Here is a 26989-nt window from a genome sequence, read left to right as displayed (position 1 = left end):
AATAGAAAGGAATAAAACATGAAATGTGTACAAGACTAATAAAATTGAAACACTCTCAATGTGCGGTCACATAATTCATTTGAAGAGAGTGGTCTGAAAATTTAATATCAATTTTTTCCGAAAAAAAAACAGACCAGAGTTTTGACTTGACTATCTTGTTATTTTTTTTCTCAATGTTTTCCTTCTCCTGTGGAAGATTAGGCGAACAATTTTTAAGGATTATCGCGTATTGTCTGAAGTGTTATGTGGCCAGTAATTGTTTCAAAGTGGAAGCAGGGGAAAAAAGAAAACAAAGTTTCTTTTCTGCGAACAAAGATTGGTATCAGGACACATTCTTATATATAGTAACTTTGGAATTCAATTTTCTGATTTTGTTTCGAAGTACAAACTTTAATATCCTAGGACAACTGACTAATTTAAACAAAACTTAATCAAATCCAGAATGTTTTCTGATTTGAGTAATTTCATTATTATATTGAATTATATTTTTATACAACCACTCACTTTAAATAATTCGTGTCCGACAAAAATGACGAATATTCAAGAAAAAAGGTGTCGGAGAGTTTTGTTTTTTCCCACGGTTTCAGTTTACTCAATGGTTGAAAAAATGAAAAAAAGATGTCAAAAAAAAAATAAATAGCAAGAATTTGACCGGGAATAATTAGGTCCGAAGTGGAGAACATCACAAGTTTCAACTAATTAGTGAATAGCGTGAAGAGAATATTTTAGTTGGAGAGTAGAAATTTCGAAATCAGAAAAATAACATTGAATCTAAAAATACCAATTGTCAAACTTTTGATTCATCAATGAACAAAATGAATCCTAGAACCAGTCTGTCTAATTTAAAACTAAAAATTTTGTGCTCGATAATCCGATCTTCGGACCTAAACGATACATCAAGAGGAAAACCCAAATTTAGACATAGAGGGCATTTGGTCAAAAAGAAGAAGGATACGAGATAGATGTCGAAGAGCCGCGCCCTTAATCTATTTGGGGGTGCAAACAAAAGGTCCGATTAACTTTGTGGGATGATAATTATTTGATCTTGGATTCCCTAAACCGCAGCGTGGATTCTAAAATGTGACATCACTCATCTAATTTGACTATTCTCGAAAATTTAGAGCACATTTTTGCTTCTAACAAAGTATTATCAGCCTCCAAAGCAGCAAGATCTCCAAAAAAAGCATAGAGCAACTTGAAGAAAGAGACCAACGTCAATGTTCTATTTCTCAAGGGAGACCAAAAAGAGAAACTTTTTAAAAGTTTGTGCTCTGTGAGCCGCTGGGAAATTAGCAAGGGAATACGAGAACAGAGAAAAGAGATTATTTTTAAGGGTTCAGGTACACTGATTTTTTCATCATTACGTAGAGAGCCAATTCGACTGGAAACTGAAAGAAACTTACACTGTCAACAAATTGCTCTATAGTTCGAACATTATCATATAACAAGGAAATTTCAACAGCTTGTAAATCCAGATTTGGATGAAAGTTTTTGAATCCGCTGGCCGGTTTCAGCCCAGTTATATCAGTTTCAGTACCAAAAATCGCCGTTTCAGTACAAAAAAAACTATTTTTAAAGACGATTTTCTCTACTTCCAGGACGTTTCAGAACATTAAAATTGTTTGCTACATTTAAAGTTAAATGAAATTTGATAACTAAAGCAGTTTACGAAAAATACATGTTGTTTCAATTTTCGAATAAATCTGGAAAATCATTGAAAATTCGAAAAAAAATTGAAAAAAAATGTCTGAAACATGGTATTTTAAAAATTTCAGAACCTAATATGACTCGGCTGAAACTGGTGAACGGATTCTAAAACTTTCAGAAATGTCTAGATAGGCAACTCTTAACTTATCCAAAAAAGATTTCATTAAAGTCTGGGCTTACAACGTGTTGAGGTTCCCTTGTAAGGTGAATGAAGAGTTAAAAGTTGTTAAAATCAATTAAAAAAAAAGAGACTAGAACAAATTCTAAAGTGGCTTTCTAGAAAAAAATCTAAAATAGAAAAGATAACTAAAAATCTGCTTGGTTCTTTCTCGAATTATCTACCTTCGGACAGAAACAACAAACGAAAAGTGCACTACAGCAATTATCGAGATTTGTAGAAGTCTTCTCCCCCCACGCAGACGTTCTGAGAATATTTAAGTGGGTTAGAGAACAGGATGTGGTCGGTTTGTTAATTGATTCAGCTTCAAACTTCTAGAAAACAGTTGTAACTATTAAAAATAACCGGAATATTTGAAGTTTGCTCTTCTGCGTGAAAACAAGAGGACGTTGAATTCTGATCAAATTCATCCATGTCCTTAATTTTCTCAAGAAAAAAACAGCAAACCACTTTAGAATGCACAGCTTAATTTTTCGTGGAAATTGTATGTTAAGATATTTGTTGTCAAAAAAAATTTTTTCGAATAAACCTAGCTAGGTGGATTATATTCCTTTTATCAAACAGGATTAAGAAGGGCACCAGGAATAAACATGAATAGGAGGAGAAAAATGTCATAAAATGCAATCTACAGCACTGTGGATTAGTGTGGCACAAATGGAAATAGAGAAGAAAAAAATACGTTGGATGGAAGATGAAGACTTTAGTATATGATCACACATTTTTTTGGGTGAGAAACGAGATGAGGAAGTTGACCGTGAAAATGGCATGAATGAGAAAAAAGAGTGTGCCAAACCGGGGATTGAACCCGGGACCTCTCGCACCCAAAGCAAGAATCATACCACTAGACTATTTGGCCGTATTTAAATGAAGAAATGGAAGATGTGAAATTGCCAATGTTTTATAAAATCTTCCGAAAAAGAACCTGTTCTGATTCAAGCGGCTAACACTAGAGTAGAAAAATACAGAAGCACTTGTTTTTGGCAAGGAGATATAGAAAATGTGGCCGAATGGTCTGAGTGGTATGATTCTCGCTTTGGGTGCGAGAGGATTTCGCCTGTTTCAGCCGATTTTATCAGTTTTAGTTTACAACACAAAAGCAATTTTTAAAGAGGTCTTTCTCAACTTCTAGGAGGTTCCAAAACATGCATTTAGTTGTGCTGCACTCAGAATTGAAACCACCTTCATATTTCAGACACTTTCCCAAATTTTTCATTTTTCTAATAAATCTGGAAAAATTGTGGAAAAAGTCGAAAAGAAAATATTTTTTTAAAGAAAATATTTTTTCAAAAGAAAATATTTTTTCAAAAGAAAATGTCTGAAATTTGAAATACTATTCAATTAAAAAAAAAATAAATGAATGTTTTCAAACGTCCTAAAAATTACAAAAATCATTTTTGGAATCTCTCTTTTCCACTAACATCACGGTTTTTGGTACTGAAACTGATATGACTCTGCTAAAACTGACGAGCAAATTTTGAACATTTTAGAATAACTGGCTGCCTAACAATCATCAATAAATTTCTATTCACTTGTGAAAAAACCAAAAAGAAGATGAGATTTTTTTACTCATATCAAATTCATTTTGAGATTGGTGATTCGGTAATAACATATGAGGGGCATCTGAGCACGCTGACGCATAAGATAAGCAGAGAAAATAAGACGATGAGAAAAAATTGGAAAACTTGAAAAGAATGCAAGTGACCCCCGATTAAAAGCTTTCTTGTCTACAACTTGGGATTAATGAGTCATGTATCCTTTTTTGATACCAGGAAAGTTAAGAAAATGATAGTAGACTATAAAAGGGATATACTATGAAGCTAGTAGGATAAAAAAAAAGACAATAGTGCAAAATGAGGTGGGAGATTAGATATGGAAAAAAGGAATTTGTGAATGCAAAAACCGAAAATGAATGACAAATTCAGACGTAGTGACTACTTTCAGGATGATAGTTACTCGAATTACTAGAATATAAACAATCACACATCTAGAAGAGTCTATGAATCTATGAAGTATACAAAATTGAAAATTGATACTCACCTGGAAGTTTTCACAAACTATGAAAGCGAAAAAAAATCGAAAGTGAAATTTCGGAGCAAATAAAAGCGGAATGACTTTATGAAAAATAAAGTGGGGGTGGGAGAGGTGTGGCTGGAGTATTGGGGTCTTAGAATTTCTGAACATTGAAGTGAGTAGGTGGGGTTTTACGAAATGGGACGAGAATCCAGATTTAGCTTTCTAAAAGAATTGAGTACAAAAACTATTTTGTATTTCATCCTTGTCCAAGGGTGATCGGAAATTTATCGAAATTGGAGAACTTTATACATATTTTCAAAGCCATAATTAGTAATATAAAACATTTCATCTAGATTAAAAAAAAACTTATCTTTTCAAAACCAAATTATCACTGAAAAGTATCTAACTTTTGTTCAACAAACAGAGTAAAAGTTGAACTTCTGAATTAATAATGACACTTCTTGAGTTAGACATTCTCACAGCTTGAAAAAGTCACGTGACATACTACTCTTTGCCCTTACGTTTCTAAAAAGTTAGTGAGGGAGGGAGTTAAGATCAAAAAATTGAAAAAAAATCTCCACTTTCGACATGTCCATATAATTAGACAAGGTACACACAGACATATTATAGATTGCATAAAATCAATTTTTAAAAAAAGTTTTCAAAATTTCGGAAAAAATGATTTTTCATGTGGGCACATTCTTTCCGATTTTCTCATGAAAAATTGACACCGAAGCTCAGATTTTGCGGCAAGAAAAAATTTTTTAAAAAGTGGAAAGATACTTTCGCATGTTGTACTGAACTTTTTTTTTAATTTTTAATTAATCTTCTTGAGATCTGCGAAAAAGTCTCCAAAATGAAACATGTGACAGATGAGAAGAAACTGAGAAAATAGATGAACCGAATTTTTTTGGTTTTTTGATAAATGAAGTGGAAAGGTAGAAAAAAACAAAAAGTGCATCGTCACACATGTTGACGCCGAACTCAGTGGAAATCAGAACAGTGAAGATAAATTAAAATAGAACATTTGCAAAATCGTAAAAAAATGTATTAGATGAACGTCAGAGATATCAGTTTGGAGTATTCTGGTGACCATAGAGAGCGTATTGTGGTAAATGACATCAAAGGGGTCAGTTGATCCAAAGATATATTTTTATTTCTTTTTCAGATTTCAATAAGACTACGAATTTAGTAAAAAGCGGGGAAATAGTGACTGATTAGTTTCTTTGGCTACAGTAAATGAGACTGGTTGTGAAAATTACTATTTAGAAGATCTGAAGAGAAGAAAACCAAAAAAATAGAAAATTGGCTGAAAACCGAACAGAATGGTTTTGAAAACACTAGCTTTCAATAAAAATACGCAGTATCACAATGTAATTTTCTTCCGCCGGCAAATTCGTCGCAAACATAACCCCCCACCGACTGATATCATTCCGCCAGCGCCTAAAGACATTGTAACGCAGTGACAAGACGTGCAGTCATGTCCGAGTGGTTAAGGAGATTGACTAGAAATCAATTGGGCTCTGCCCGCGTAGGTTCGAATCCTGCTGACTGCGAATCTTTTTTTTTTAGTCAAATGTTTGGCAACATCAAGAAGAGTATTGAAAAAGTCTGGTTATGAATGAATGAATTTGGTTTTTGATAGGTTTGGTTCGATATGAAAAAATTGTGAGAATGAATGCGAACAGCATGATATCGTTTTTTATTGTGAGTTGGAAAAAAGACATACCAGAAAATGTTTCGAAAGTAGAACGTTCTCAATTGGACTTTTAAACATGCCGGAGAGATTACGACAGATTCAGCTTCTTATTTCTTCCTGTCAGGTGACTATTCTTAATTGGAACAGAAAAAAATATAATTCAATCTGGGCAATTTTTCGTAAAATCAGCTCGGATTTATCTTTTGCATATACCGTGAAAAAAAATTTAAGATCGCCACCCTATATTTTTGATTTGAGCTCGTTCTTTGCGTATAGAGAGAAACATGTGTCAATTGATAAACTGTTTTTCATATCCAACACTTTTATTTTTCGGACTTTTGAGATCTCTCACAAATATCGAGACGCAGTGAAACCTTTTTATGAGAGCACTATGATAGAAGGGCCTCCATGAAACTTGAAGTTGTTAATCTTCCTTATATTTTCTCTAATATCAGCTCACCCCTATTTGAAGTCCACCATTAATAGAAGCCCACCCCACGAGGTGCTTCGAAAAATAGAAGCCCACCCTTTAATAGAAGCCCATGGGCGTCTATTAGAGAAAATGTGGTGATTAAAAGTTTCAGAATTTTTGGAACTGTGATTTAAGAACTCGTAAATTTCTCAATTTTTGATCTGCAAAATTCCTGAACTTTGAATTTAGAGATTCTGGGATCTCAGAATTTCAAAAATTCGTAATTTTGTTGTTTAGAATTGCAGAATGAAAACTTCGAATAAAAAAAATGAAATTGATAGGTTTTCATCAAATTTGGAGATCTCTTTAGAGAACCCCTGGAACAATAGACAGACCGGCCCTTCCGATACAGATTTGACGGTATACGAGCTCAAAATTCAAGTATAGGGTAGCATTCTATTCGAGTATTTATAATATTAAGTGTCATGAAAAAATCTCCGAACTTCGTTATACTAAAAAATATTCGAAAGTTTTTTATCCGTTTTAGCAAGCCCATTTACTGATTCATGGTTCTTCTCTAAAACGTCTCAGTTTTTTGGCTCATTAACACGACGTGTTCTAGTTTGAAAAACAGCTCATCTTATGACATATGCATATCAGTCTTCACCTGTGATCACTAAAATCTATGTTTGGACTCTTTTAAAAGTGTACATATAATGTTACGTTTCTTATAAAATATTTCAAACATCTTCTGAACGGAGCCACTGTGGAAACCACTCAAAAAATATTTTACGTTCTTGGCATATCGCGTTGTCTTGACTTACCTTGGAAGCTGAAGACTAGTGAAATGCTCCCACACCGATTTGATAAACGCTGAGTATCATACCCCAGCCAAAATCATCCATGTAGCAAATAAATTGAGCTCGTGCTTTGTTACCCACCGCCGCCTCGCGCCAATTTTCAGAAGACCGGAAATTCGATTTTCAACCCATCTTTCTCTAGTTATTGCCCAGTTTTTCTTTTGTCTTTTCACACACTCTCATCGGATATTTAACATTTTCCTTCGGTGGCGATTATGTACCGCCTCTACTAATTTCCGTTGTATGTTATAAGTTGTATTTTCGGAAATTGGGCCGGAAATGAAAGATCGGAAAACTTAAAACTCTGAATAAAAGGTTGGAGTTGAAGATCATTTTTCAATGTTCCTCCTCTGTAGATTCTAGTGAAAATTCTACCCTAATAATGCTTGAATACTATAACGATAGTGTGAGTTTTATAGATTTAAAAGGGAAGTTGCTAGTGTAACAATAATACAGTTTCAAAATTTGATCTTGATCTTTCTTGAATTGAACATTTTACTACAAACGAGCTACAACTGAAGTCTGACCTTTTAGAAAAATAATTGAGTGATAAAGCTGCGCGTGCAAAAACCAAAAATACTTTAAAGTACTACTAGATTTTAGAAACCTCCGCCCCAACGTGACATGAGGAATTCCAATGAAACATTTATCGTTGCGTTTCTCGTTTTGATTTAAACAGATGATCGGAGTGATATCAAAAGTTAAAAGTGAATTCTCTGGTGTTTTCCCTCTCTCAAAAGATATAATTGTCTGTCCAACAAACCAACCGTGTAATTTTTTGTAAACAGACATGGTACGGGGCTCCAAATTCTGTAAAATCACACATTTCCATTGTCATTTTTGTGCATTATAGAGCTCCACGTGTTTGTGACACACAACATTCTCTCAACAGATAGGTCACAGCTCCGTGACCATCCAATTTTTCCCATTATCTAGCCTGCAACAATACGCTTCTATTCACTTATTATGCAGCATTCGCGCCCAATATGAACAGAGCGAGAGAACCATATCCTCGAATGTCGAAAGTTCAAATAGCGGATGTATTATAGCTGGCATCCTTTCTGGTTAACAAGAGAAGACACTTAACCACGCCCACTTATTTCTGCCGCTTCTATTCCTGGTCGCTTTTTTTCTGTTTCCGAGAAAAAACGGAACACATATTTTTCTTCTAGATAATCACTGTTATATAGAAGTCCCTAGAGTGAAAGACCCTAGAGTTCATACGATTCCAAGGAAAAATAACTGCTAGGAAAGTATTCAGAACACATGATATTACTTCCATATAATAATTTATTGTGTCTAGCCAAGCTACTCTGTTTTTTGCTATTATCCTCACTTGATTCTACTATCAGGACGGAAATATGAATTTCCCATTTCGGGTAAGTCGAAAGCACTTTATAAGCCTAGAGCACGAGGTTTAGAAGTTTCAATAGGGAAAAGGTTTTCACATAGATGTGAGTAGTCTTTGACATTGTGAGAACTTAAGATTGTTGATTATAAACATGTTTTAGATTTTGGTGTTACAAGGGAATCGCATAACTTTGTAAACACAGAATTTTATGAAAGTTTCAGAATATGTTAAAATTAGCCTATCTAGTTACCTCTCAAAATGTAAGAATCCGCTCGTTAGTTTCAGTTTAGTTATTTAAGTTTCAGTACCAAAAATTGCCTTTTCTGTGCAGAATCAACAATTTTCAAAAGCGATTTGCTCAATTTCTAGGACGTTTAAAAGCATAAAATTTGTTGTGTTATATTTTAGAAGGAAAACAAATTTCATATTTCAAACATTTTTTTTTCAGAAAAATGATTATTCAATTTTCGAATAGATCTGGAAAATTGTGGAAACATTTCAAATTTAAAAATTATTCTTCATTGAGAAAATGTCTCAAATGAAAAAATACTTTTAATGCGAAATTTAACACAACAAATTTGACGTCCTATAACACAACGTCCTATAAATTGAGAAAATCGTCTTTGAAAACCGCTGGTTTGCACGGACAACGCGATTTCTTGAAACTGATTCAATTTGACGGAAACTTTCAATGTGATTTTAACATTTTCAGAAATGTATAAATACACTATTATTAACCTCTCCTAAAAATGTCATCAAAATCTCAATTTACAAGGTTTTGATGTTACCTTGTTAATATTCTGTTACAATTTGAACGGAATAAATGTTTATCCCATATTTTCTAATGTTGCATTTCGAGATCCTTTTCCAAAAATTCCAAAAACCAATTAGAATTTTTTGTTCGTCCTTTTTCACAATATTTACTCATTCCAACAACATGTCACTTCCTCAGTGTGAAAACACGCAATTCGAAGCTCTTTTCTTGAAGCAATTACCCTCTTGAGTATAAAATATTCATATTTTTTGGCCCCATTTCTTGTGCAATTTTTGTGTGAATGTGTATCATCATTGACCTATTCATGAAGACGTAGGAAAAAAGGTGTGATGTCGACATTCGAAAAAAATTCAAATGAAAGTACGGGCTCGTGTTGAAAGCTAAAATTAGAACTCAAGGTGTATTGCAGAAAAGGTCATATTTGGAAATTTTAAAAACAACTACAATAAATAATTTTTCTCAAACTAAAATTTCTCGAGTACTAAGAAAGCAATACATTAAAAAATTCTGAAATGTTCCTAGAAAATACTTCGAATACAAAGAACACAAAACTTAATTGAGTAAATTAGACGAGTTCCGTGTTTTCCTGAACAAGAAAAAAAGGTTCAAATCAAAATTCAAAATATTCTTCGTCTCATTTTTTATATTTTTCCGAAGAGCTACTGTCTATTTTATATTTTTCTAAGGAGCTACATTCTAATTGCACCGCTTCGAACAGAGAACACTATGTATTACTCTGTTGTTTCTATAATGGTAACGTCCTAGACTGTCTAGTACATCTAGCGATTTTTTATTCCCAAAACACAAAAACATTTTTTTGGTTGAGATGTGTGTGTGTTAAGAGAAATTAGGTCAATTCCGTCCATTTTCTTTTGTCACCCCGGGATGGGGAAACTCCCCAACTATTATAATTCCAACGCCTCTTCCTTCTCTTTTCCTTCTTGTTTTTCTTCACTATTGTGCTCACGAGGATTCAGTTATGGAAGCACAGAAACACAATATAGGAAGAGCGAGAGAAAAAAGGAAAAGAAAAAAGTGCATGATTTCGGTCGTCCGGGGGAGTGTCTATTCTCTATACCCGAGGTCCTCACAGTTGTTCCTCTTTTTGACTCAAAGATGCTCGTTGCTCACTTTGAGCAACTCTCTGTCATGTGGAAATTCAATTTCATATGAATTCGATATAGTTCTTTTATTCTCAAAAAAATCGACGATCATAAAGTATGAGAGTACACGTAGTCAGGTGCACCATGGATGAGAGCGCATAAAATTTTTGGCTTTTTGGGATTTTAAATTATTCCAAGTAGTGGGGGGTAATAAAAAAGTCAATTTAATAAACTAAAATCATAGAACCTTATTGAATTACAAGAGAAAAAATTTATCATAAAACTGTAATAGAAGGGCCCTACACACTCTCAAGTTTGAGCTCAATTATCTCGGCTCGCATTAGAGATTTAAAAATTGTGAAAATTGATAAAATGTTTGTATCACTAAGATAAACAGTTTACCAGTAGACAGCTTTTCTATATCTTCGACAGGAACAGAGATAAATTTGCTCAAAGTTAAAAATTAGAGAGCCTTTCTATGACAGGATTTACGGCAATGAATTTTTACTGTAATGAAATTAATTGTTCATTCAAACGTTATTTTTTTGTAATCTCAAAATCATCTTCCATGATACTTTTGGAAATACATAGTCCTATCTTCAATGCTTTTGTTTGTGAAACCAGAGGCTTAATCGAATTCAGAAAATGAGATGTATCTGACATCTGAAACACAACGTCAGCATGTAGAAAAAAAGAAGATAAGTTCAAGAAACTGATGTCTGTGTTTTCCAGAAACTTTCTTGGTTGTCTTTCTTTCTTCATTAATTCATCTAGTCCTTCTTTTTGGTCTCAAAATTTTGCTTTTTTTCTTACTTTGCAAGACAAAACAAAATTGGAGCTCTCGCATCAAAATCTCTATCTATCTATCCTTTTTTTCACTTCATCACTGAAAATTTTCTCTCATTTGGAAGTCTCGTGATTTCATCGTCCAAACCCAGTCTGGGTAGCCTTTTGAAACATTATTTCATACGTCGGTTTTCCCACCAAAGTATACATCTATTAAGCACATAACCATTGAGTCAGAGTTTGGTTCTCACGAGTCATCCGATTTAGGCGCAGATCGAAATTTCGCGCAAAACCTATGTGACCTGAGTGTCAAGTTGCTTCTGAGTTTCTTTATGAACATTCTTGCTCTTTTTTGTTGTTTTGGATTTTAGAGAAAATTTTGGATTTTGAAAATAATTTTGGTTTTTAAAAATCGAGAGACATGAAAAGATGATTTTCATTTATCTGAAATTCAAAAAAAAAATTTAATTCAAAATAACCAACTAGAGCTAGCATTCCTGTTTCACATTTCAATGTTTGAATAATAAATTGCTCCTTATGTTTAAAATTTTGCTCAACTTTCAAGAAACGTCATTTGCCTATTTCAAAGATGGATTTCCCTGTTTAAACTATCTTTACGTAACATCTTTTTAATGACGTCTCTCCGGACGGTGAAATTTCAACTTGTTAAAAAAACTACATTTTTTTGCAACCTTTACCCTTAAACCCCACACCGGATGGGATTCGTTTCACCGCATTTCTGGCTCGTCGAACACGATGAATTTCTTTTGTAGCGAAAAAAAGTTTCCTCAAAACTTCTTGAAACTTTTTGAACTTGAACTTGACTTTTTTTTCCTTCTAAGCATATGATTCAAGGAGCGTAATCAGATCCTACTTGTTAATCCGAGTAGAGTCGTGATTTTTGCTCTTCTTCGTTTATCCTGTCTAATTAGTAGGTAAAAACAAAAAAAAACAGAGAAGAGATTCATTTAAGTCACACATGCGAATGACTTATTCAGAGTTTGGCTGCGACTTTTGCTGTTTTTGAATTACGGAGAGTTCTCATTTGATTGTTGTTCATTTTTATTCTTACAGCCAAGTGAAAACATGCTCAAAGTGTGTATGAATGTCACCGATCAATGCGATTGTTTGGCTATCGAGTGCCCAATTGCCTATTCGAACTCTGTGGAAGAAAAAGAGGCATGCTACATGGAGCATTGCTTTATTTCTAAACGAGCGCTGGATGACGTCACACTTTACAAGGTTTATTTAAAAGAAAGGATAGAAAAAATGTTCCAAGAAATTTGGAATAAATACAAGAAGTTTTGAGTTGGACTCAGTTCTAGAACACTGAATTCTAAAATGCGTATAATTTTAGGTCACTGCTCTCTACTTGGTGATCTTCATCATTGGGGTATTTGGTAACACTGCCACTTGTCTTGTCATGAGGAAACACCCGATGATGAAAACTCATACCAGGTAAAAAGTCATTTTCGGAGCTGCACAACCTCCGAGTATTTCAGTATGTATCTAATCAACCTAGCTGTTTCGGATCTTGTAACTCTTTGTGTTGGTCTACCATTCGAGATGATGATGAACTGGCATCAATACCCTTGGCCATTTCCAGATGTTATTTGCAACTTGAAAGCGTTAATTGCGGAAACTACGAGGTGAGTTAACGGGAAAGGAGGATTTGGTTATTACAAATTCGAAATTACAGCTCTGTCTCAATTCTGACTATTCTGGTGTTTGCTATCGAGCGATATGTAGCTGTGTGTCATCCACTATACCTTGTGAAAAATCAATTTTTCAAACGCAATGTGAGTTTGGGTAACGGGAATGTAGTAAGGGAATAAAATACATTTCTTACTTTGTAATGTCAATTCACATATCCGGTTTGCGAATGGATAAAGCAAGGATCAGTTACACTTCCTAGACCGGAAATGAGCAAAGCGGGAGTGCATGTCTGAATACTTAGAATATTTCTACAGATATAAAATAAGATCCGTTACCAATAATGTTTCAGAGACAATATGAAAATTTGAACAAGATAAAAAATGCAAAAGAATCTTAGAGAATGACATTTTTGTCATTAATTGCAACTTCTGAGCCAGTTTAATTTGGAACGACCTATATTTCCAGAAAGTGATTCTTCAAAAAAGTTGTAAACTACTAAAATGAAGCTCTATTTTGTTTGATATGATCTCAAATTTTCAAAACAATCAAATGATATCGATAGATGTTTTCAAAGGGCCAAAGTTTGCTTTCTTCTTAAACATGTATCTAGTACCAGCCAATGAATTTGTCAGTTAACTTTGACCGTTTTCCGGGTTCTGGAGCTCGGCTGTCAAGTTTCCAATCACTTTGATAATTTTGGAAGGTGTGAAACAGACCTAGATTAAAAATTTTGCATTCACAGAATTTTTTGTAATTTTCCAGTTTTTCAACTATTTCCCAATTTTTGAAAGACACTCCTAGTTGGACCCTTTTTGTACTGAAAACGTGAAAAAATAGGTGCTCTTCAAAAATCAACAAATAGCTGAGAAATTGGAGTTTACATTAAATTATGCGTGAGAAGTTTTAAATCTAGATCTGTATTACACTTTCTAAATTTTTCAAAGTGATCGGAAACTTTACAGTCATGTTTTAGACTCCTGAAAATGGTAGAAATCAACTGAAAAACACGTTTTTAATCTCATTGACGGGTACTGTATGTCACTAATCGTAAGATAGTGAACGTTGAAAAATCTGACAGAATATGAACATAAAAAATATTCAGATGAAATCTATTATTGGACTGAGCTGGATTGTGTCTATTTTATGTGCTACTCCGTTTGGAATCTACCACAGAGCTGATTATCTCATGAGAAGCTGGCCAGGAACGGATGATAAAATACCGGTAACAAAGATTATCAAGCTAACCAACTCATGAAAAAAATTGCAGGTAATCTCTTCAAAAATGTGCATGGTGGCGGTTATGTTTGAGCCAAAGTTGGAGCCGACTTTTAAAGTGGGTCTTTAATGGTGTTTGATTTTTCAACTTTGACATTTTCGCACCCAATAAAAAATTAATGACAAGTTCTTATTTTCAGGTTTTATTCCACTTTTCGGCCATCGCCTTTTTCGTGGTTCCCCTTTTGACAATTCTAGTTCTCTATGCTAGAATCGCGTGCAAAGTGAGTTTCATAACAAAAGTGTAGCAAGAAATCAAACTTTGGACTTTAACAACTCACCTGACGTTTGTTTCAGGTGTCAAACAATCGAACGATCCAGGCGGGAGAATTGGATATAACTGAAGAGCTGCAACTAAAAATTAATGCAATTTTATGTATGTTTGGACAGAAAAAAAACAGAAAAAGAAAGATATAATGATTAGAATATGAAAAATAATGTGAAGAAAGAAGAGGATAGAGCGGAAAAATGAATGTGAATACGTGAGCCAAAGCGGGAGAGTACAATCTATTCATTTATGTTTTTATAGTATATAGGTATAATACCAAAATTATATAGTGGATTTTATGAGAGATTCAGACAAATTGAAATCATGGAATATTAAAAATATCAGAGACTATTGAGAAAAGCACACTACATCCTATTTCTCGAAATACTGGTCATCTTCTAGTCCCATCCCATTAACTCCTAATCCTATTTCCGGATAAAGATAGTTTGAGACTAATCGACCATCAATCGCCAGAAACACATTCATTTTCATTGCAGGTGCAATAGTTTCCGCCTTCTTCATTTGCTACCTTCCGTTTCAATTCCAGCGCCTCCTGTTCTTTTATTTGGATAACGAGGTTATTCTAGTTTGGATCAATCAATATGTCTACTTTATTTCGGGTGAGTAGTAAGCTGACATTTGAATCAGGAAAATCGGAGGGAAAATTCGAAAATATTAAAGATTTTTTTCGAGAAAATGTCTAAAATAAGAAATTGTATTCAATTCTGAGTGTAATACAGCACATTTCATGTTCTAAAACGTCGTAAAAATAGAGAAAATCATTTTTTAAAATCGCTATTGTACAATGAATTTGCGATTTTCGGTACAGAAACTGTAACTCTGCTAAAACTGGTGAGCGGATTTTAAAATTTTTTCAGGTATTTAGAAAGGTTACCCTCAACTCATTCTGAACTTTTAATCAAAATCTGGGCTTGCTAGGTATTCTTTCATCAAACAAGAAAAAAAAAGAATACTGGAAAGAAAATCAGTACAAATCGTTCAGAAATTGAACTGGTGTCATGTTTTGAATGACGTGTACACAATATACAAACATACTTCTTCAAAATATTTCAATTTCAGGATTTCTGTTCTATCTGGCCACCATCATCAATCCAATCGCCTACAACGTTGCATCCAGTCGGTTTAGAAGAGCGTTCAAAGACATTCTTTTTTATTATTGTTTTGGAAGAAAATCAAATGGCTATCCTAGAAGTTCATTCAGCAAGTACAGCTTGTGAGTTTTTCTTGATTTCAGAGAAAAATGATTGAAACAAAAATTTTCAGGGCTCACACGCCTCTCCGTCAAGCAATGTCAAATCGTGTACCAATCCTGGATCCAAAAGTCAACGCTTGACTTCTTAAACAGTTTCCAAAAAAACTTGCATTATATTTTTGATATCATCTAGTTTTCATTACGGGGGACTCTTTTTTTCCATAATTCGTTTTCATTCCATGATATTTTTGCTCGATTCTCTTTATGCTTTATTTGGTTGAATAAAAAAGTTTTGGGTTCAAAATATTGGGAAATTTTTTGCGCCTAAAAATTTGTCGGTCCATTGAACTTCAGTCTTCTCAAGTAGAAAAAAACGGGGGTCAACTACATTGCAGAAAGTCATCGGGGAGTAATGAATAAGGAAGTATAGATATTGTTATTTTCTACATGGTTCCTGAACACAATAACACAAAAAAAGAAACAAAAACAGAAAGATCTGTTCTCAGAACTTGATCATGCGCATAAATTACCGCTACCTGGTTTGTTTTGTTTTGTATTTTTATAATTTCCTATCAATTTCGTTTTTAGTTTCCGATGGGAATTGTTTTCTGAATATGGTTATTTTCGAATCAGAAAATTACAGTACCGGTCAATATTATAAACAAAATCGTGTATGCCAGTTGATTTTGACCGTTTTCAAGAGTATGGAGCTCGGCTGTAAGTATCCATTCACTTAAAAAATTTTCAAAAGTGTAACTAGACCTAGATTGCAATCTTTGAATTCACAGAATTTTTTGAAATTTCCTATTTTTTATCTGTTTGCCGATTTCTGAAAGACATTCCTATTTTATTGATCTTGTACTGAAAACAAGAAATTGGCAAATAACTGAAAAAATTGGCAAATAACTGAAAAACTGGCAAATAACTGAACAACTTAATGATTCCAAAAAATTCTGCGAATGCAAAGTTTTAATCTTGGCCTGTTTAACCATTTGGAAAATATTCGAAGTGATAGGATACTTGAGAGACGAGCTCCAGACTCCTGAAAAGGACCAAAATCAATTGAAAATCACTTTTTTGTATATCGTATGGACCGGTACTGTAAAAGCCTTTGAAGATCAAAGTCTAGTTGAGGTAGTTCCTCGTATTCTCATCACTCATCTTCTTTTTGTATCATCTTGTAATTTGAAACTCTTCTTGGGAATTTACGTTCGTTTATCTTTTGTTTATGTTTACAGGATCCCTCAAATCAGAGAAATTGCTTTTTCATATCCAATTAGTCAGTTATCTTTCACCCTCTTGATCTCTTCTCCCACCTCAGTCATTGGAATTTCATTTTTCTTTTGCTTTTTCTTCTTCATATCTTCCTTCAATCCTCCCTCATTTCAAAGTCCCCCTCATCAAATTGTTGTGACGATTGACTCCAAAGACCTCACCGATCTATCTTCTTTTCATTTTTTCACCCTGCTTCACGAAGCGCTTTTTTACCCTCACTGATGCCTACCAATATCAAAATATCCAAAGTGTCACTGAGAAAGAAAAAAAAACGGAAAACGATGGCACACGAAAAAGAGACTGACACGAAACCGAACAATTGGCACCACACCGCCGCGCCACCGATTTGAGAAAAGAGTGTGAAGAAAGAAGGAAAAGAGCAACTGAACAGATTGAAGAAGCTGCAAAAAGTGTATTATATCCAATGAGTGTGCTTGTGTTAGTGAGGAGTGTCACATCTTTTGCCCCCACTGCCTTCGTGTGCTCCACAAAATTCCCTGTGGTGCCGTGTCAACCTCTTCCCCGTTGCTCTTTGCCTCCCGCGCGCAACTTTTGTCTTCCTCGGGAGCGCTATCAACAACACCGGCGCACGAAAAGTGTATTCTTTACGGTAGCATTCTGTGAGGAACAATAATTCCTTTTTTCCAAATGTCTTACAAGTTTGGGTTTCGATATTACAGTTCAAAATTATGATTCAATTTTTTTTCTTATTCAAAAATCATAATCAGTTAGTTCGATAATTTCGTATTTAACAGAACATAACGGGTATTTGCCTGAACTGAAAAATATAAAACTATGGTAATTTGATTAAATGAGCCATCCTTTCGTTTTTTTTTCCAAAAACTACGGTAGCTTAAAATTTCTTCTGCCTATGTAAATTTGTCACAGTATTATATTTTCAGTATATTGGAGTAGTAGGATCAGTATATTTTCCATACAAGGGTTTCTCCTCTGTTTTTTGGAATTCTCCAGAGACCTGGTACAGTATCCGCAGTACTTCGTAAATCTCTTTTTCCTTGTAAAACAATTCTATGGAAATAACATACCGTAAACACTTCAAGAGAACGCCACCCGAACCGTCAACTTTGAGCCTACAAATGTCTCGTTTGCTGTAAAAAATATTGAAACGTGTTAAACTGACAAAATTGTTTTGATATTATGATAAACATTTTTTCAATTGTCTATTTTTTGATATCTCACACAGGAACAGAAATGAATTCGCTCAAAGTTGAAATTTTGGATGGTTTTCTATTAGTGTGGTTATAGTATCTTACTAAACATTGAGGAATTTTGCTTTTCAAAAACATAATTCTCTGAATCAAGTAGAAACAGACTAAAAAAATTAATTGTTTCTTACAAGCAAAACCTGGATCACCTCAACGCTTGGTAATCAAATAAAAATTATCTCAATGAATTCCTCAAGAAACCTCTCGAGAAGTTTAGTTTATTGCAAAACTTTTAGGAGTACATTTCCGCTTACTGTTGAACTACGCGGCCATATAATCTGCTACCAACTGACCAATGGTATAAATGAAAAGTTCGATTGTCACCTCCGAACTATCCTCCATACTTTCCTCTGCCTGACCTTCTTTAAAAAAAACAATTTCCACATTTCCACTGACTGATCTGTGATCCCCACCTTGACACTTTTTTCACACAAAGAATGGCCCCATTAGATATCTGGTATCTCATGTGAAAATCTCTTCATCTTTGTTTCGTGAGCCAATTTATGATTGCCAATAACCCAGACTCCAATTGCCCTCTTTTTCCCCTCCCTCTATCATCTTCAGCTATCTGATCCGCCGCTTCCGACATTTTCAACTCCTCTTTCAATATTTTTCCTTTTTTTTTTGCTCAATTTGTAGTTCTCAGTGCAGTTTCTTTTCTACTCATGCGGATCGAAAGCCAAAAATCTCATGAAAAAAAGTTTCACTAAAAGAGGAAAGAAAAGTAATTCAGGTAGTCCATACGACGACGAAAAGTGGGAGGAGACTGAGCAACAATAACATCCGGAAATGGCGATTGTTGCGGCAGGAGTTTCAAAAGTCCTGACGACGTTTCAAAAAACGTTCAAAGGTATGCCAAACGTACTTTTTGAATAGAACCATGTGATTTAAAAGTGGAACGAAGTATCTAAAAATTATACTTTTATTACAATGATTTTCTTCATTCGAGTCATAAAATCAGTGTTCTATGGTAAGTTGTATCTTTTTTCACATTTTACAAGCACATATTAGGTTGTTTGGAAAGTTCCCGTCATTTTTGAGCTACTGTATTCAAACTTGGTTTTTAACGACGGGGTAAAAGTGAGGGAGCTGTCGTTCTATTAGTATATTAGTGGGGTCTAATAGTGTCTAGACCAAAACGGAGACCATTCTCCTCTTTTCGTGTAGTAGGATATGCCCACCGTTTATGCCCCTAACAATATCCATTTTTCGACTGTCTTTTTTGTTTTTATTCCTATCTGACCAGAAAATTGCTGAAATCAATTGCTAATTAGTGGAGGTGAACAACAAAGGTTCATTCTTTCGAACTATCATCACAAACTGGCTTCACCAATTTGAAATAAAGGAGTTCTCGTTAAACGAAAATCTGCCTTCAAAAAGGCTAATGGACTTAGGTTTGGATGCATTAGAAGCCGGGATTGAAAGGGACCTGTCTCAAACTTTGTGGGATTTATCAAGTACATCAGTGGCAAACCTTTCGTCAAAAAGCCATAAATTGGAAACTCTCGGCAAAATGTAAAAATGTGGGAAGACATTGACCACACCTTTTGGCTCAATGCAACTTTTTTTGGGGGTGGGCACCTGTTTGAATCTTTTCATCCTGTGTTGCACACATGAATGTTAGAATTAAATCATAACATTGAGGTAATGAATGGGTAATATATGATCACGATAGGCGACGAGCCAAGTGGGTTGACAACTGCACTCAACCACCAGACGTCCCAAAACGTGAAATTCGTGTTAAAAATGGGATATTGTGGTCTACCAAGATGTGGAGTAATGGGAGCTGCCAGATAATTGCGTCACTTTCAAGACCGATACCTATTCTTGTCAAGCAACATAACTCACACTCCATGTGTATCTCCATCGGAGAGAAACATAATGGTTCATTTTCAAAATTTATATCCGCAACCTCATACGGGAAGGAAGACCCAGGCCGATCTGAATGTGGCTGGACAATTGTGCTTTATCCACCGTGTAGCCCGAACCTTCTACTTTCAGACTACCACCTACGCAGCCATTTCTAATGTCATCTTGATTGAAAAAAATTCACCTGAAAACAGGATATCAAAAAGGGGTTGGCTTGGGCTTTGATTCGCTTTCACCGTAGTTCTGGAAGGAAGGCACCCACAATTTAGTGGGGCGTTGGGAGATAGGCATTGATAACAATGGTCATTACCTTCAATTTATACGACATCGTTTTGACCTTTTTTACTTTGAATGTATCTGACACTAAAAATGACGGGAACTTTCCAAACAACCTAATATTTCGGAGTACCTGAAGTATATCAATTAAAATAGTTTCCCATTTCTTTCATAATCTGAGTAGTTCATCCATAATTACACTATATTTTGATGAGGTCCCCTCCGACCGCACAAAATTTCAATGCAGTAATATCACAACTGCCACCAATCTCTCATCCCCATCTCATTGACTTTTAGGACTACTCCCGTTGATTATTCTCGTGATCTACACTCTACTGGGAGCATGGATCTTCTGGATGATCGAAGGAGAAAACGAACGAGAGATGCTCATCGAGCAGCAAAAAGAGAGAGATGATCTGATCCGGGTACTGAACGAACAAAATTGAAAAGATGAGAGATGTTGAGTTTTTTAGAGAACCGTGTACAAGATTAACCAGTTGCAAATCAAAAGACAGAGAAGATTAATGACAGCTGAAGAGGAGTACAATAGAACTGCCAAAGTTTTGACTACTTTCCAAGAAACATTGGGAATTTTGCCAGCTGATATGGATAAGGATATTCATTGGACTTTCCTGGGATCTATTTTTTACTGTATGACTGTTTATACCACTATTGGTGAGTTTCTGGGTATCCTGAGATCCAGTGGGTAAAAACGTCTAAAAATACTTGACCATATTCAGAAAATAGCAGTCTTTAAAAAATACGAAGTAGCGGTCAATAAGATTTACAAAAACGTGTTAACAAAGATTGAAATTTTTTGCATTTACAGAATTTTAGGAAAATTCTAGTTTTTCACCTATTTGCCATTTTGCCTATTTGCCAAGTTTTCAATCTAGATCCATTTTATATCCTCAACATTTTCCAAAGCGATTGGAAACTTGACTGTCTAGTTTCAAACAAAATAAAAAAGCTTCAAACAAAATAAAAGTCAAAATAAACTGAAACATACGTTTTTGTATATCCGCTGGTACTGTACGTTAAAATTACTGAACACATTTGAACTCAAAGTATTTGCTTTTAAAAAAGTCCACCTGATACATGCGCTCTGAGTTTGATTATCTTGGTTCCCATAAGAGATATAAAACATCTGCCAACTGATAAAACGTTGGTGATTTCATGGTAAACCCTTTTTCGATAATAATGTTTTGGTATCTTTTGGAGAACCGAGATAATTGAGCTCAAAGTGCATGTGTTGAGTGAACTAGTACTAGAGCTAATACGGTAGTTCAAACGTCCTAATATCGTTACATGTATTGATAATTTTTAGGTTACGGTAACATCGTACCAGGAACTGGATGGGGTCGCTTTGCTACCATTGTGTATGCCTTCCTTGGTATTCCACTCACAGTACTCTCGCTTTACTGTCTTGGTAGTCTCTTTGCCAAAGGATGTAAAATTCTGTGGAAGTTCTTCTTGAGATCCACCAGAGTTGTTAGCAAGGATCTTTCCGAAAAAGTTGTTATTTTTGAGTTGTTATCACATACATAGTGTCGTTAATTTCAGATTTCCGAAGCAGCTGACAATATTGAAGAGGGAACCACTGTGAGTTTTCTTTCTCTCGAATTTATTTTAATCAAACAAAACGTTTTCAGGCAGTGGCTCCTGCTTCAAAAGAAGAAAACGACGATGATGATTTGTTGTCGTTCCCTATCTCTGGACTTCTACTTATCACTGTTATCTGGGTGATTTTCTGCGCCGTTCTCTTCACTTTTCTCGAGGAGTGGGACTTTGGAACTTCTCTTTACTTCACTCTCATTTCGTTCACAACCATTGGTTTTGGAGATATCCTTCCATCTGATTACGATTTCATGCCTATCGTTGGAGTTTTGCTTCTCATTGGTCTTTCTTTGGTGTCTACTGTTATGACTCTCATTCAACAACAAATTGAGGCACTGGCATCGGTAAGAACTTACCTAAATTTTTTGTATATTTTTTGTATACTTAATTTGTGGATTTACAGGGAATGAAAGACAACATCGACCAAGAATATGCTCGTGCTCTTAACGAGGCCCGTGAAGATGGAGAAGTCGATGAGCACGTCGACCCAGAGGAAGATCCCGAAACCAACAAGAAATCATTGAACGCTGTCGTTTCAAGAATGCCCTTGTCCAAGAGAGCACTTTACTATTTTCTTCCAGCCAGTCAAAAGAAGCAGCTTGAGCAACAATCTGAAAAGAAGATGGGAAGAAAGAGTATAAAAGTTCAAACTGATAGCGAATTGTTGGAGGTAATTTATTTTTTCTCTGAAAAATTCGTCTACAGTCACTCATCGTATAATTTGTGTAACGCAGAATATTGTTGTTGTCGTAAACATATCCATAATTAGTTCCGTTTTGTGCCACATTAGCAGTCATTATGTTGTACACCACCCCACAAAATGCCTTTACAGACACTCATCCGCGAGGAAATTCTCAAGGCGGAGCTCAACAACGAAATGCACAAATTCAACGGTCCACGGTCTTCTCAACAACCGAGACTTATTCATTCCGAAATTCGTGAGAAGGAAGTGCCAATCGAGGTGGTTCGTGTCGAACAATACAATCATGGAGGACATGATGATTATTTGGAACATGACATTTAGATTTTTGTTGATCACAAAAAAATGATACCAGTAAATTTCACGAAACGTTTTTTTTTGCATTTCTATATTTTTACATTTTTTCGAATTATCCTCACATTTGCCCCGACTAGAACCTAGTTTTCGAATAGTTTCAGGCATACATAAACCAACAAAAACTTTTTCGACATCGAGAAAAAGCGTCTTCACGAATACCGCGTGCCACAAAACCTACACCCACTAAAAATCCCCCGCGACGATTTCATAAATCATAATGAAATTATTTTTTCTTTCTTTAAAATTTACCCTTATTTTCTGACCCGTCATTTCTTACTGCCTTCTTTTTTCCCAAACCGTTTTTTCTTCATTTTTTCTTTCAACAAGTTTTTTTTTTTTTTTTCAAATGAAAACTTCTCAAATTTTATATTCTATCTGGTCAAAAATCATGGAACATCATAGTGTGTTTACGATTGGACGACTACATAGTAGTCACAAAGATAAGAATCAAGGACGGAGTACCTGTAGACGCAGATAAAAAAAGGAAAATAGGTCAATAATTGCTACACTGTTATAGTTTTCTATTGTCTATTCAAAATAATCGCGCGGGTGAACGAGTAAAAAACGTGTAGAGAGTCTCCAAACCTGTAGAGGCGCTGTAGAGACGCAGACATTTTTACTCGTTTACCCGCGCGATTATTTTGAATATACAATAGTATTTTTCCGGCTGAATTGATAGTTCAATGACCATTTTGAATCTTCCTTTTTTCTCAAATTTTAAAATAATCATGTATTAACCCGAACATGTTTAAGATGACTCGTCTTTTAAATGGAATCAAGGTGGTGGAGTTGGCTGGACTTGCTCCAGTTCCTCATTGTGGAATGATGCTAGCCGATTTTGGAGCAGATGTCACTGTAATTGATAAGGTCAGCTCAGAATTGATTCTTCTGGGACTTTCCAAAATTTCAGAAACATCCAGTTGTGGAACAAAGGATGAATCGAGGGAAAACAATGAAAGAATTTGATTTGAGAAAGCCGGAAGATGTGAAGAAGGTAATTTTTTGAGATTCAGAATTTCATGAATCAAAATAATAATATGAAAATATTTCAAAAGAAAAACAGGAAAAAGATTAGAAACACTTCACCATTTTTGCATAAACATCAATCGAAGTTTTGTAATTACAGTACAAGACGTAAAGATATTACATTGTGCCTTTTTAGTGGGAAGATTGTGTGTAAATTACAAAGCTTTGAAAAAGTATTCTAGGATTTTTCGAATTATCTGAAAGTTTCAGAGTATACTAAAAATTAAAAAGTCGTAATTTTTATAATTGACACCTTAATCATCAACTTCTATTTTGATGAGATGTCGTTTGTAAAAAACGTTCCAAAATTTCAAAATTAATGAGAGTTGTTCCAATCTAAAACCACTTTTTTCACTTTGATGGATTTTCACAAAAAAGTGATCTATTGCAAAAATGAATATCTAATTTCGTTCAACATACTCCGAAAGTTTTAGACACATCGAAATATTCTGGAGTAGGTTTTCAGCATTTCAAAATTTTTCATTCACCTGTGAAAAGTAAAATTGTAGTATTTATAATATCTGGTAGTGTAGCTGATCGATATAAGAAATGATTTTTAGCTATTTCATAATTTGGATAACATCAAAAAACAAGCAAACTCTTCAAATTTCAGGTCCGAGAACTATGCAAAACAAGCGACGTTCTTCTTGATCCATATAGGCCAGGAACGCTGGAGAAAATGGGACTGGACCCGTTATCATTGTGGAACGACAATAAAGGGCTGATAATTTGCAGAATCAGTGGTTATGGGCAGACCGGAAGGATGAAGGATGAAGCGGGACATGATATCAACTATGTTGCTATGAGCGGTAAAATGATTTTCTGTATAAACTTTTTTCTTGTAATTTTTTCTTTGATTCAGGTATGATGCCAACATTTGCTGGCACCGAAGCTTCACGTCCTTGGCCGCCAGTTAATATGCTTGCTGACTTTGCAGGTGGTGGTCTATCCGCAGCATTTGGTATTGTATCCGCCATCCACGCGAGACATCATAATGGTATGAATTTGAATCATCAGGCAAATATTAGGATTTAAAAAAACCACATTTTCAATAAAGTTCACTGTTTTCTGAATGTTCCTTTTTTAAAATTTTCCAGTTTTTCAATTGAAACAATTTATGCTTAGGTTGAAACGAAATGAAAGCTGCCCTAATTTAGGATTTTTGCTTCAAAAACAATAATCGTATTCTGGTGAAGTACCCGATCATTCTTCATCGTCCCACTATTATGGAACAGAGCCCAATTATCTAGATAAGACCTGATTTTTAATGTGTTCCAGGTGGTAAAGGATGTGTTCTTGATTGCTCAATGACCGAGGGAACTGCTTATTTGGCCTCGTTCGTTCAGCATTATTATGACCAAACCCATCTGTTCACCGATAAATACGCAGCATTTACTGGCGAGTGTCCCATTTATAGGTATGAAACATTCTGTAAAAGAAGAAGTAACAATTGAGAATGCATGAAAAAATGTTTTCAGAACATACAAGACCAAGGATGGAAAGTTTATGGCCGTTGGTCCTTTGGAACCGAAATTTCATCAGAATATGTTTGAAGTTTTGGGTATTGATGGTGATGATTTGTTCTCGGATCCAGATCGAATCACCAAAGAGTTAGAAGCGACCTTTCTTCAGAAGACTAGAGATGAGTGGTCTAAAATTTTTGAAGGTGAGTTATATTCTATTTCAGCAAAAGATTGTTGCGTATATTCTATTTCAGGAAAAGATTGTTGCGTGACTCCTGTCCTTGATATTCATGAAGTTGGCACATATGGACAGCACGTCGATCGCCAAAACTTCTCCAAAAGTGACAAGTTTGGCGGAACTTGGATCGCAAAACCTTCACCCAGAGTGCAGACGATAGAAGAGTTGACTGCTGCGGCGACTCGGTCCAAACTGTGAATTTGTAATCCGCTTTTTTCTCCTTCTCTTTTTTTCGCACTAAATTGTTTATTCTTCTGTCTTCCTGGCTCTTTTTGCTTACTGCTTTTGTTTGTATAAAGATTTGTAAAAACTTTTTTTAATAGAATGTCTGGAGGAGAGATGCGTAGGTGTCTGGTGAGAAGTTTCAGATCCATTAGGATGGAAGACATGTGTGTTTGTGTGTGAATTAAAAATAAATCTCATGTCCCAAAATTAAAGACAGATGTCAAAACTGTCAAACAAACTGAGACTGAAGTTCCTCACTGTTAATTATCCCGAGTTTCTGTAGTTTCTGTAATAAGAAAACGTTTTTTTTTAATTGTTAAATTTGAATTTTTAAATTTCCGATAATTCCTAAGTTTCGAATATTTTAAGTTGGAATATTCCGGAATTCCGAAAATTGATTTTTCAAAATAGTAATTTTCATTCCGGAAAATTTTGAAAAGTTTCAGGTTCAATTTCAGGTTTTTTCAAACGACTACCAGGAACATTTTGAAAGCATCTATGTAACCAATAGGAGTTTCCAATTTCCGCTCCCTCAATATCATTTCCTTTTGGACCCCTGAGTTCATTTCCATGTTAGTCTTCCGCCAAGTGCGCGACGAAGGTTTGCTGGGCATTGAAAAAGAAACGACTGAGTGCGAGAGAGAGAGAGAGGAACCAAAAATTTTGGTCCTCCACTTGCGCGGCACACAAGGGTGGGGGCCATTTTCGTTTTTGGCTCTTCTTTTTTCCCATACAGCCCGAATTTTCCTTCCCACCACACCCGGCGAGTCCCGTCCGCGCCGCCGAGTCGTCAAGGGAAAGGAGACCCTTCTCAGAATATATTGATTCTTCGCTACTCCTACTACTACTTCTTCTTCTTCTTCTTCTTCTAGTTCTTTCACTACGCGGGGAAAGCATCTCGTTTTCCATCTTCTTCTTTTTCTTTTCTTTTCTCTATGAACTGCTCTCAGTGTTGGGCGGGAGGGATGCGGCGACCGTCACCGTTAGGCTGCAGCCGAAGCAGCTGTAGAAGAGAGAGAGAGAAAGAGGGAGAGAGAAGAGGGACCTCGACTATTTTCTTTTCTCTAGATTGCCAATGGGTCCCGTTTCTTCCGAAGCGGCTTCTCCTGGTCGCTTACTACTCGGCACACTGCGTCTCTTCGTCTTGAACACTTTCTCGTTTTGTTCCGATTTATCGAGAGTAACTCATCGAAGTCAGTTGTTGTGCGTTCTTCGTCAAAACTCTCGATATGAGAGAGAAACAGAAAGTTTTCCAATTGCTTAAGTACTATTACTTAGACATACTTTCAAAAAGACATGATTTGACAAGTATTCCGAAAAGCATTGAGTCCAAATATCTCTGGGATACTTCTTTTTTCTCTTTGTCTGCTCTTCCGAACATTTTCTCTGTTTAGTGCCCTATTTCGCTTCAGATCTGAGAG

The 26989-nt window shown here is 35.2% G+C and overlaps 3 protein-coding genes and 2 non-coding genes across 5 annotated transcripts; 4 read left to right on the top strand and 1 right to left on the bottom strand.

Annotated features, from left to right (window-relative positions):
* Positions 1-2668: 2668 nt before the first annotated feature.
* CBG28727 lies at positions 2669-2741 on the bottom strand. The gene has a single exon. It is a non-coding gene (tRNA).
* Positions 2742-5372: 2631 nt separating this feature from the next.
* CBG28991 lies at positions 5373-5454 on the top strand. The gene has a single exon. It is a non-coding gene (tRNA).
* Positions 5455-11970: 6516 nt separating this feature from the next.
* On the top strand, positions 11971-15437 carry Cbr-nmur-1 (the record flags this gene model as incomplete). The annotated part of the gene is made up of 11 exons (XM_002645266.2): positions 11971-12126; positions 12242-12342; positions 12387-12533; positions 12584-12683; positions 13643-13762; positions 13808-13873; positions 13956-14039; positions 14113-14191; positions 14581-14703; positions 15164-15317; positions 15368-15437. The coding sequence occupies 11 exons, from the start codon at positions 11971-11973 to the stop codon at positions 15435-15437; spliced, it is 1200 nt and encodes a 399-aa protein (XP_002645312.2).
* A 3149-nt stretch (positions 15438-18586) lies between these two features.
* Positions 18587-22583, top strand: Cbr-twk-18 (the record flags this gene model as incomplete). The annotated part of the gene is made up of 8 exons (XM_002645265.1): positions 18587-18647; positions 20240-20367; positions 20416-20617; positions 21270-21457; positions 21506-21544; positions 21595-21903; positions 21963-22229; positions 22392-22583. The coding sequence occupies 8 exons, from the start codon at positions 18587-18589 to the stop codon at positions 22581-22583; spliced, it is 1386 nt and encodes a 461-aa protein (XP_002645311.1).
* A 786-nt stretch (positions 22584-23369) lies between these two features.
* On the top strand, positions 23370-25541 carry CBG00232 (the record flags this gene model as incomplete). The annotated part of the gene is made up of 7 exons (XM_002645264.2): positions 23370-23483; positions 23527-23610; positions 24256-24451; positions 24505-24639; positions 24921-25059; positions 25121-25308; positions 25360-25541. The coding sequence occupies 7 exons, from the start codon at positions 23370-23372 to the stop codon at positions 25539-25541; spliced, it is 1038 nt and encodes a 345-aa protein (XP_002645310.2).
* Between the last annotated feature and the right edge of the window lie 1448 nt (positions 25542-26989).

The sequence above is a fragment of the Caenorhabditis briggsae genome (genome assembly GCF_000004555.2).
Source record: "Caenorhabditis briggsae complete genome, chrX, whole genome shotgun sequence".
NCBI lineage: Eukaryota > Metazoa > Nematoda > Chromadorea > Rhabditida > Rhabditidae > Caenorhabditis > Caenorhabditis briggsae.
Note: the sequence above shows the minus strand (reverse complement) of the source record. Positions and strands in the feature narration are given on the sequence as shown.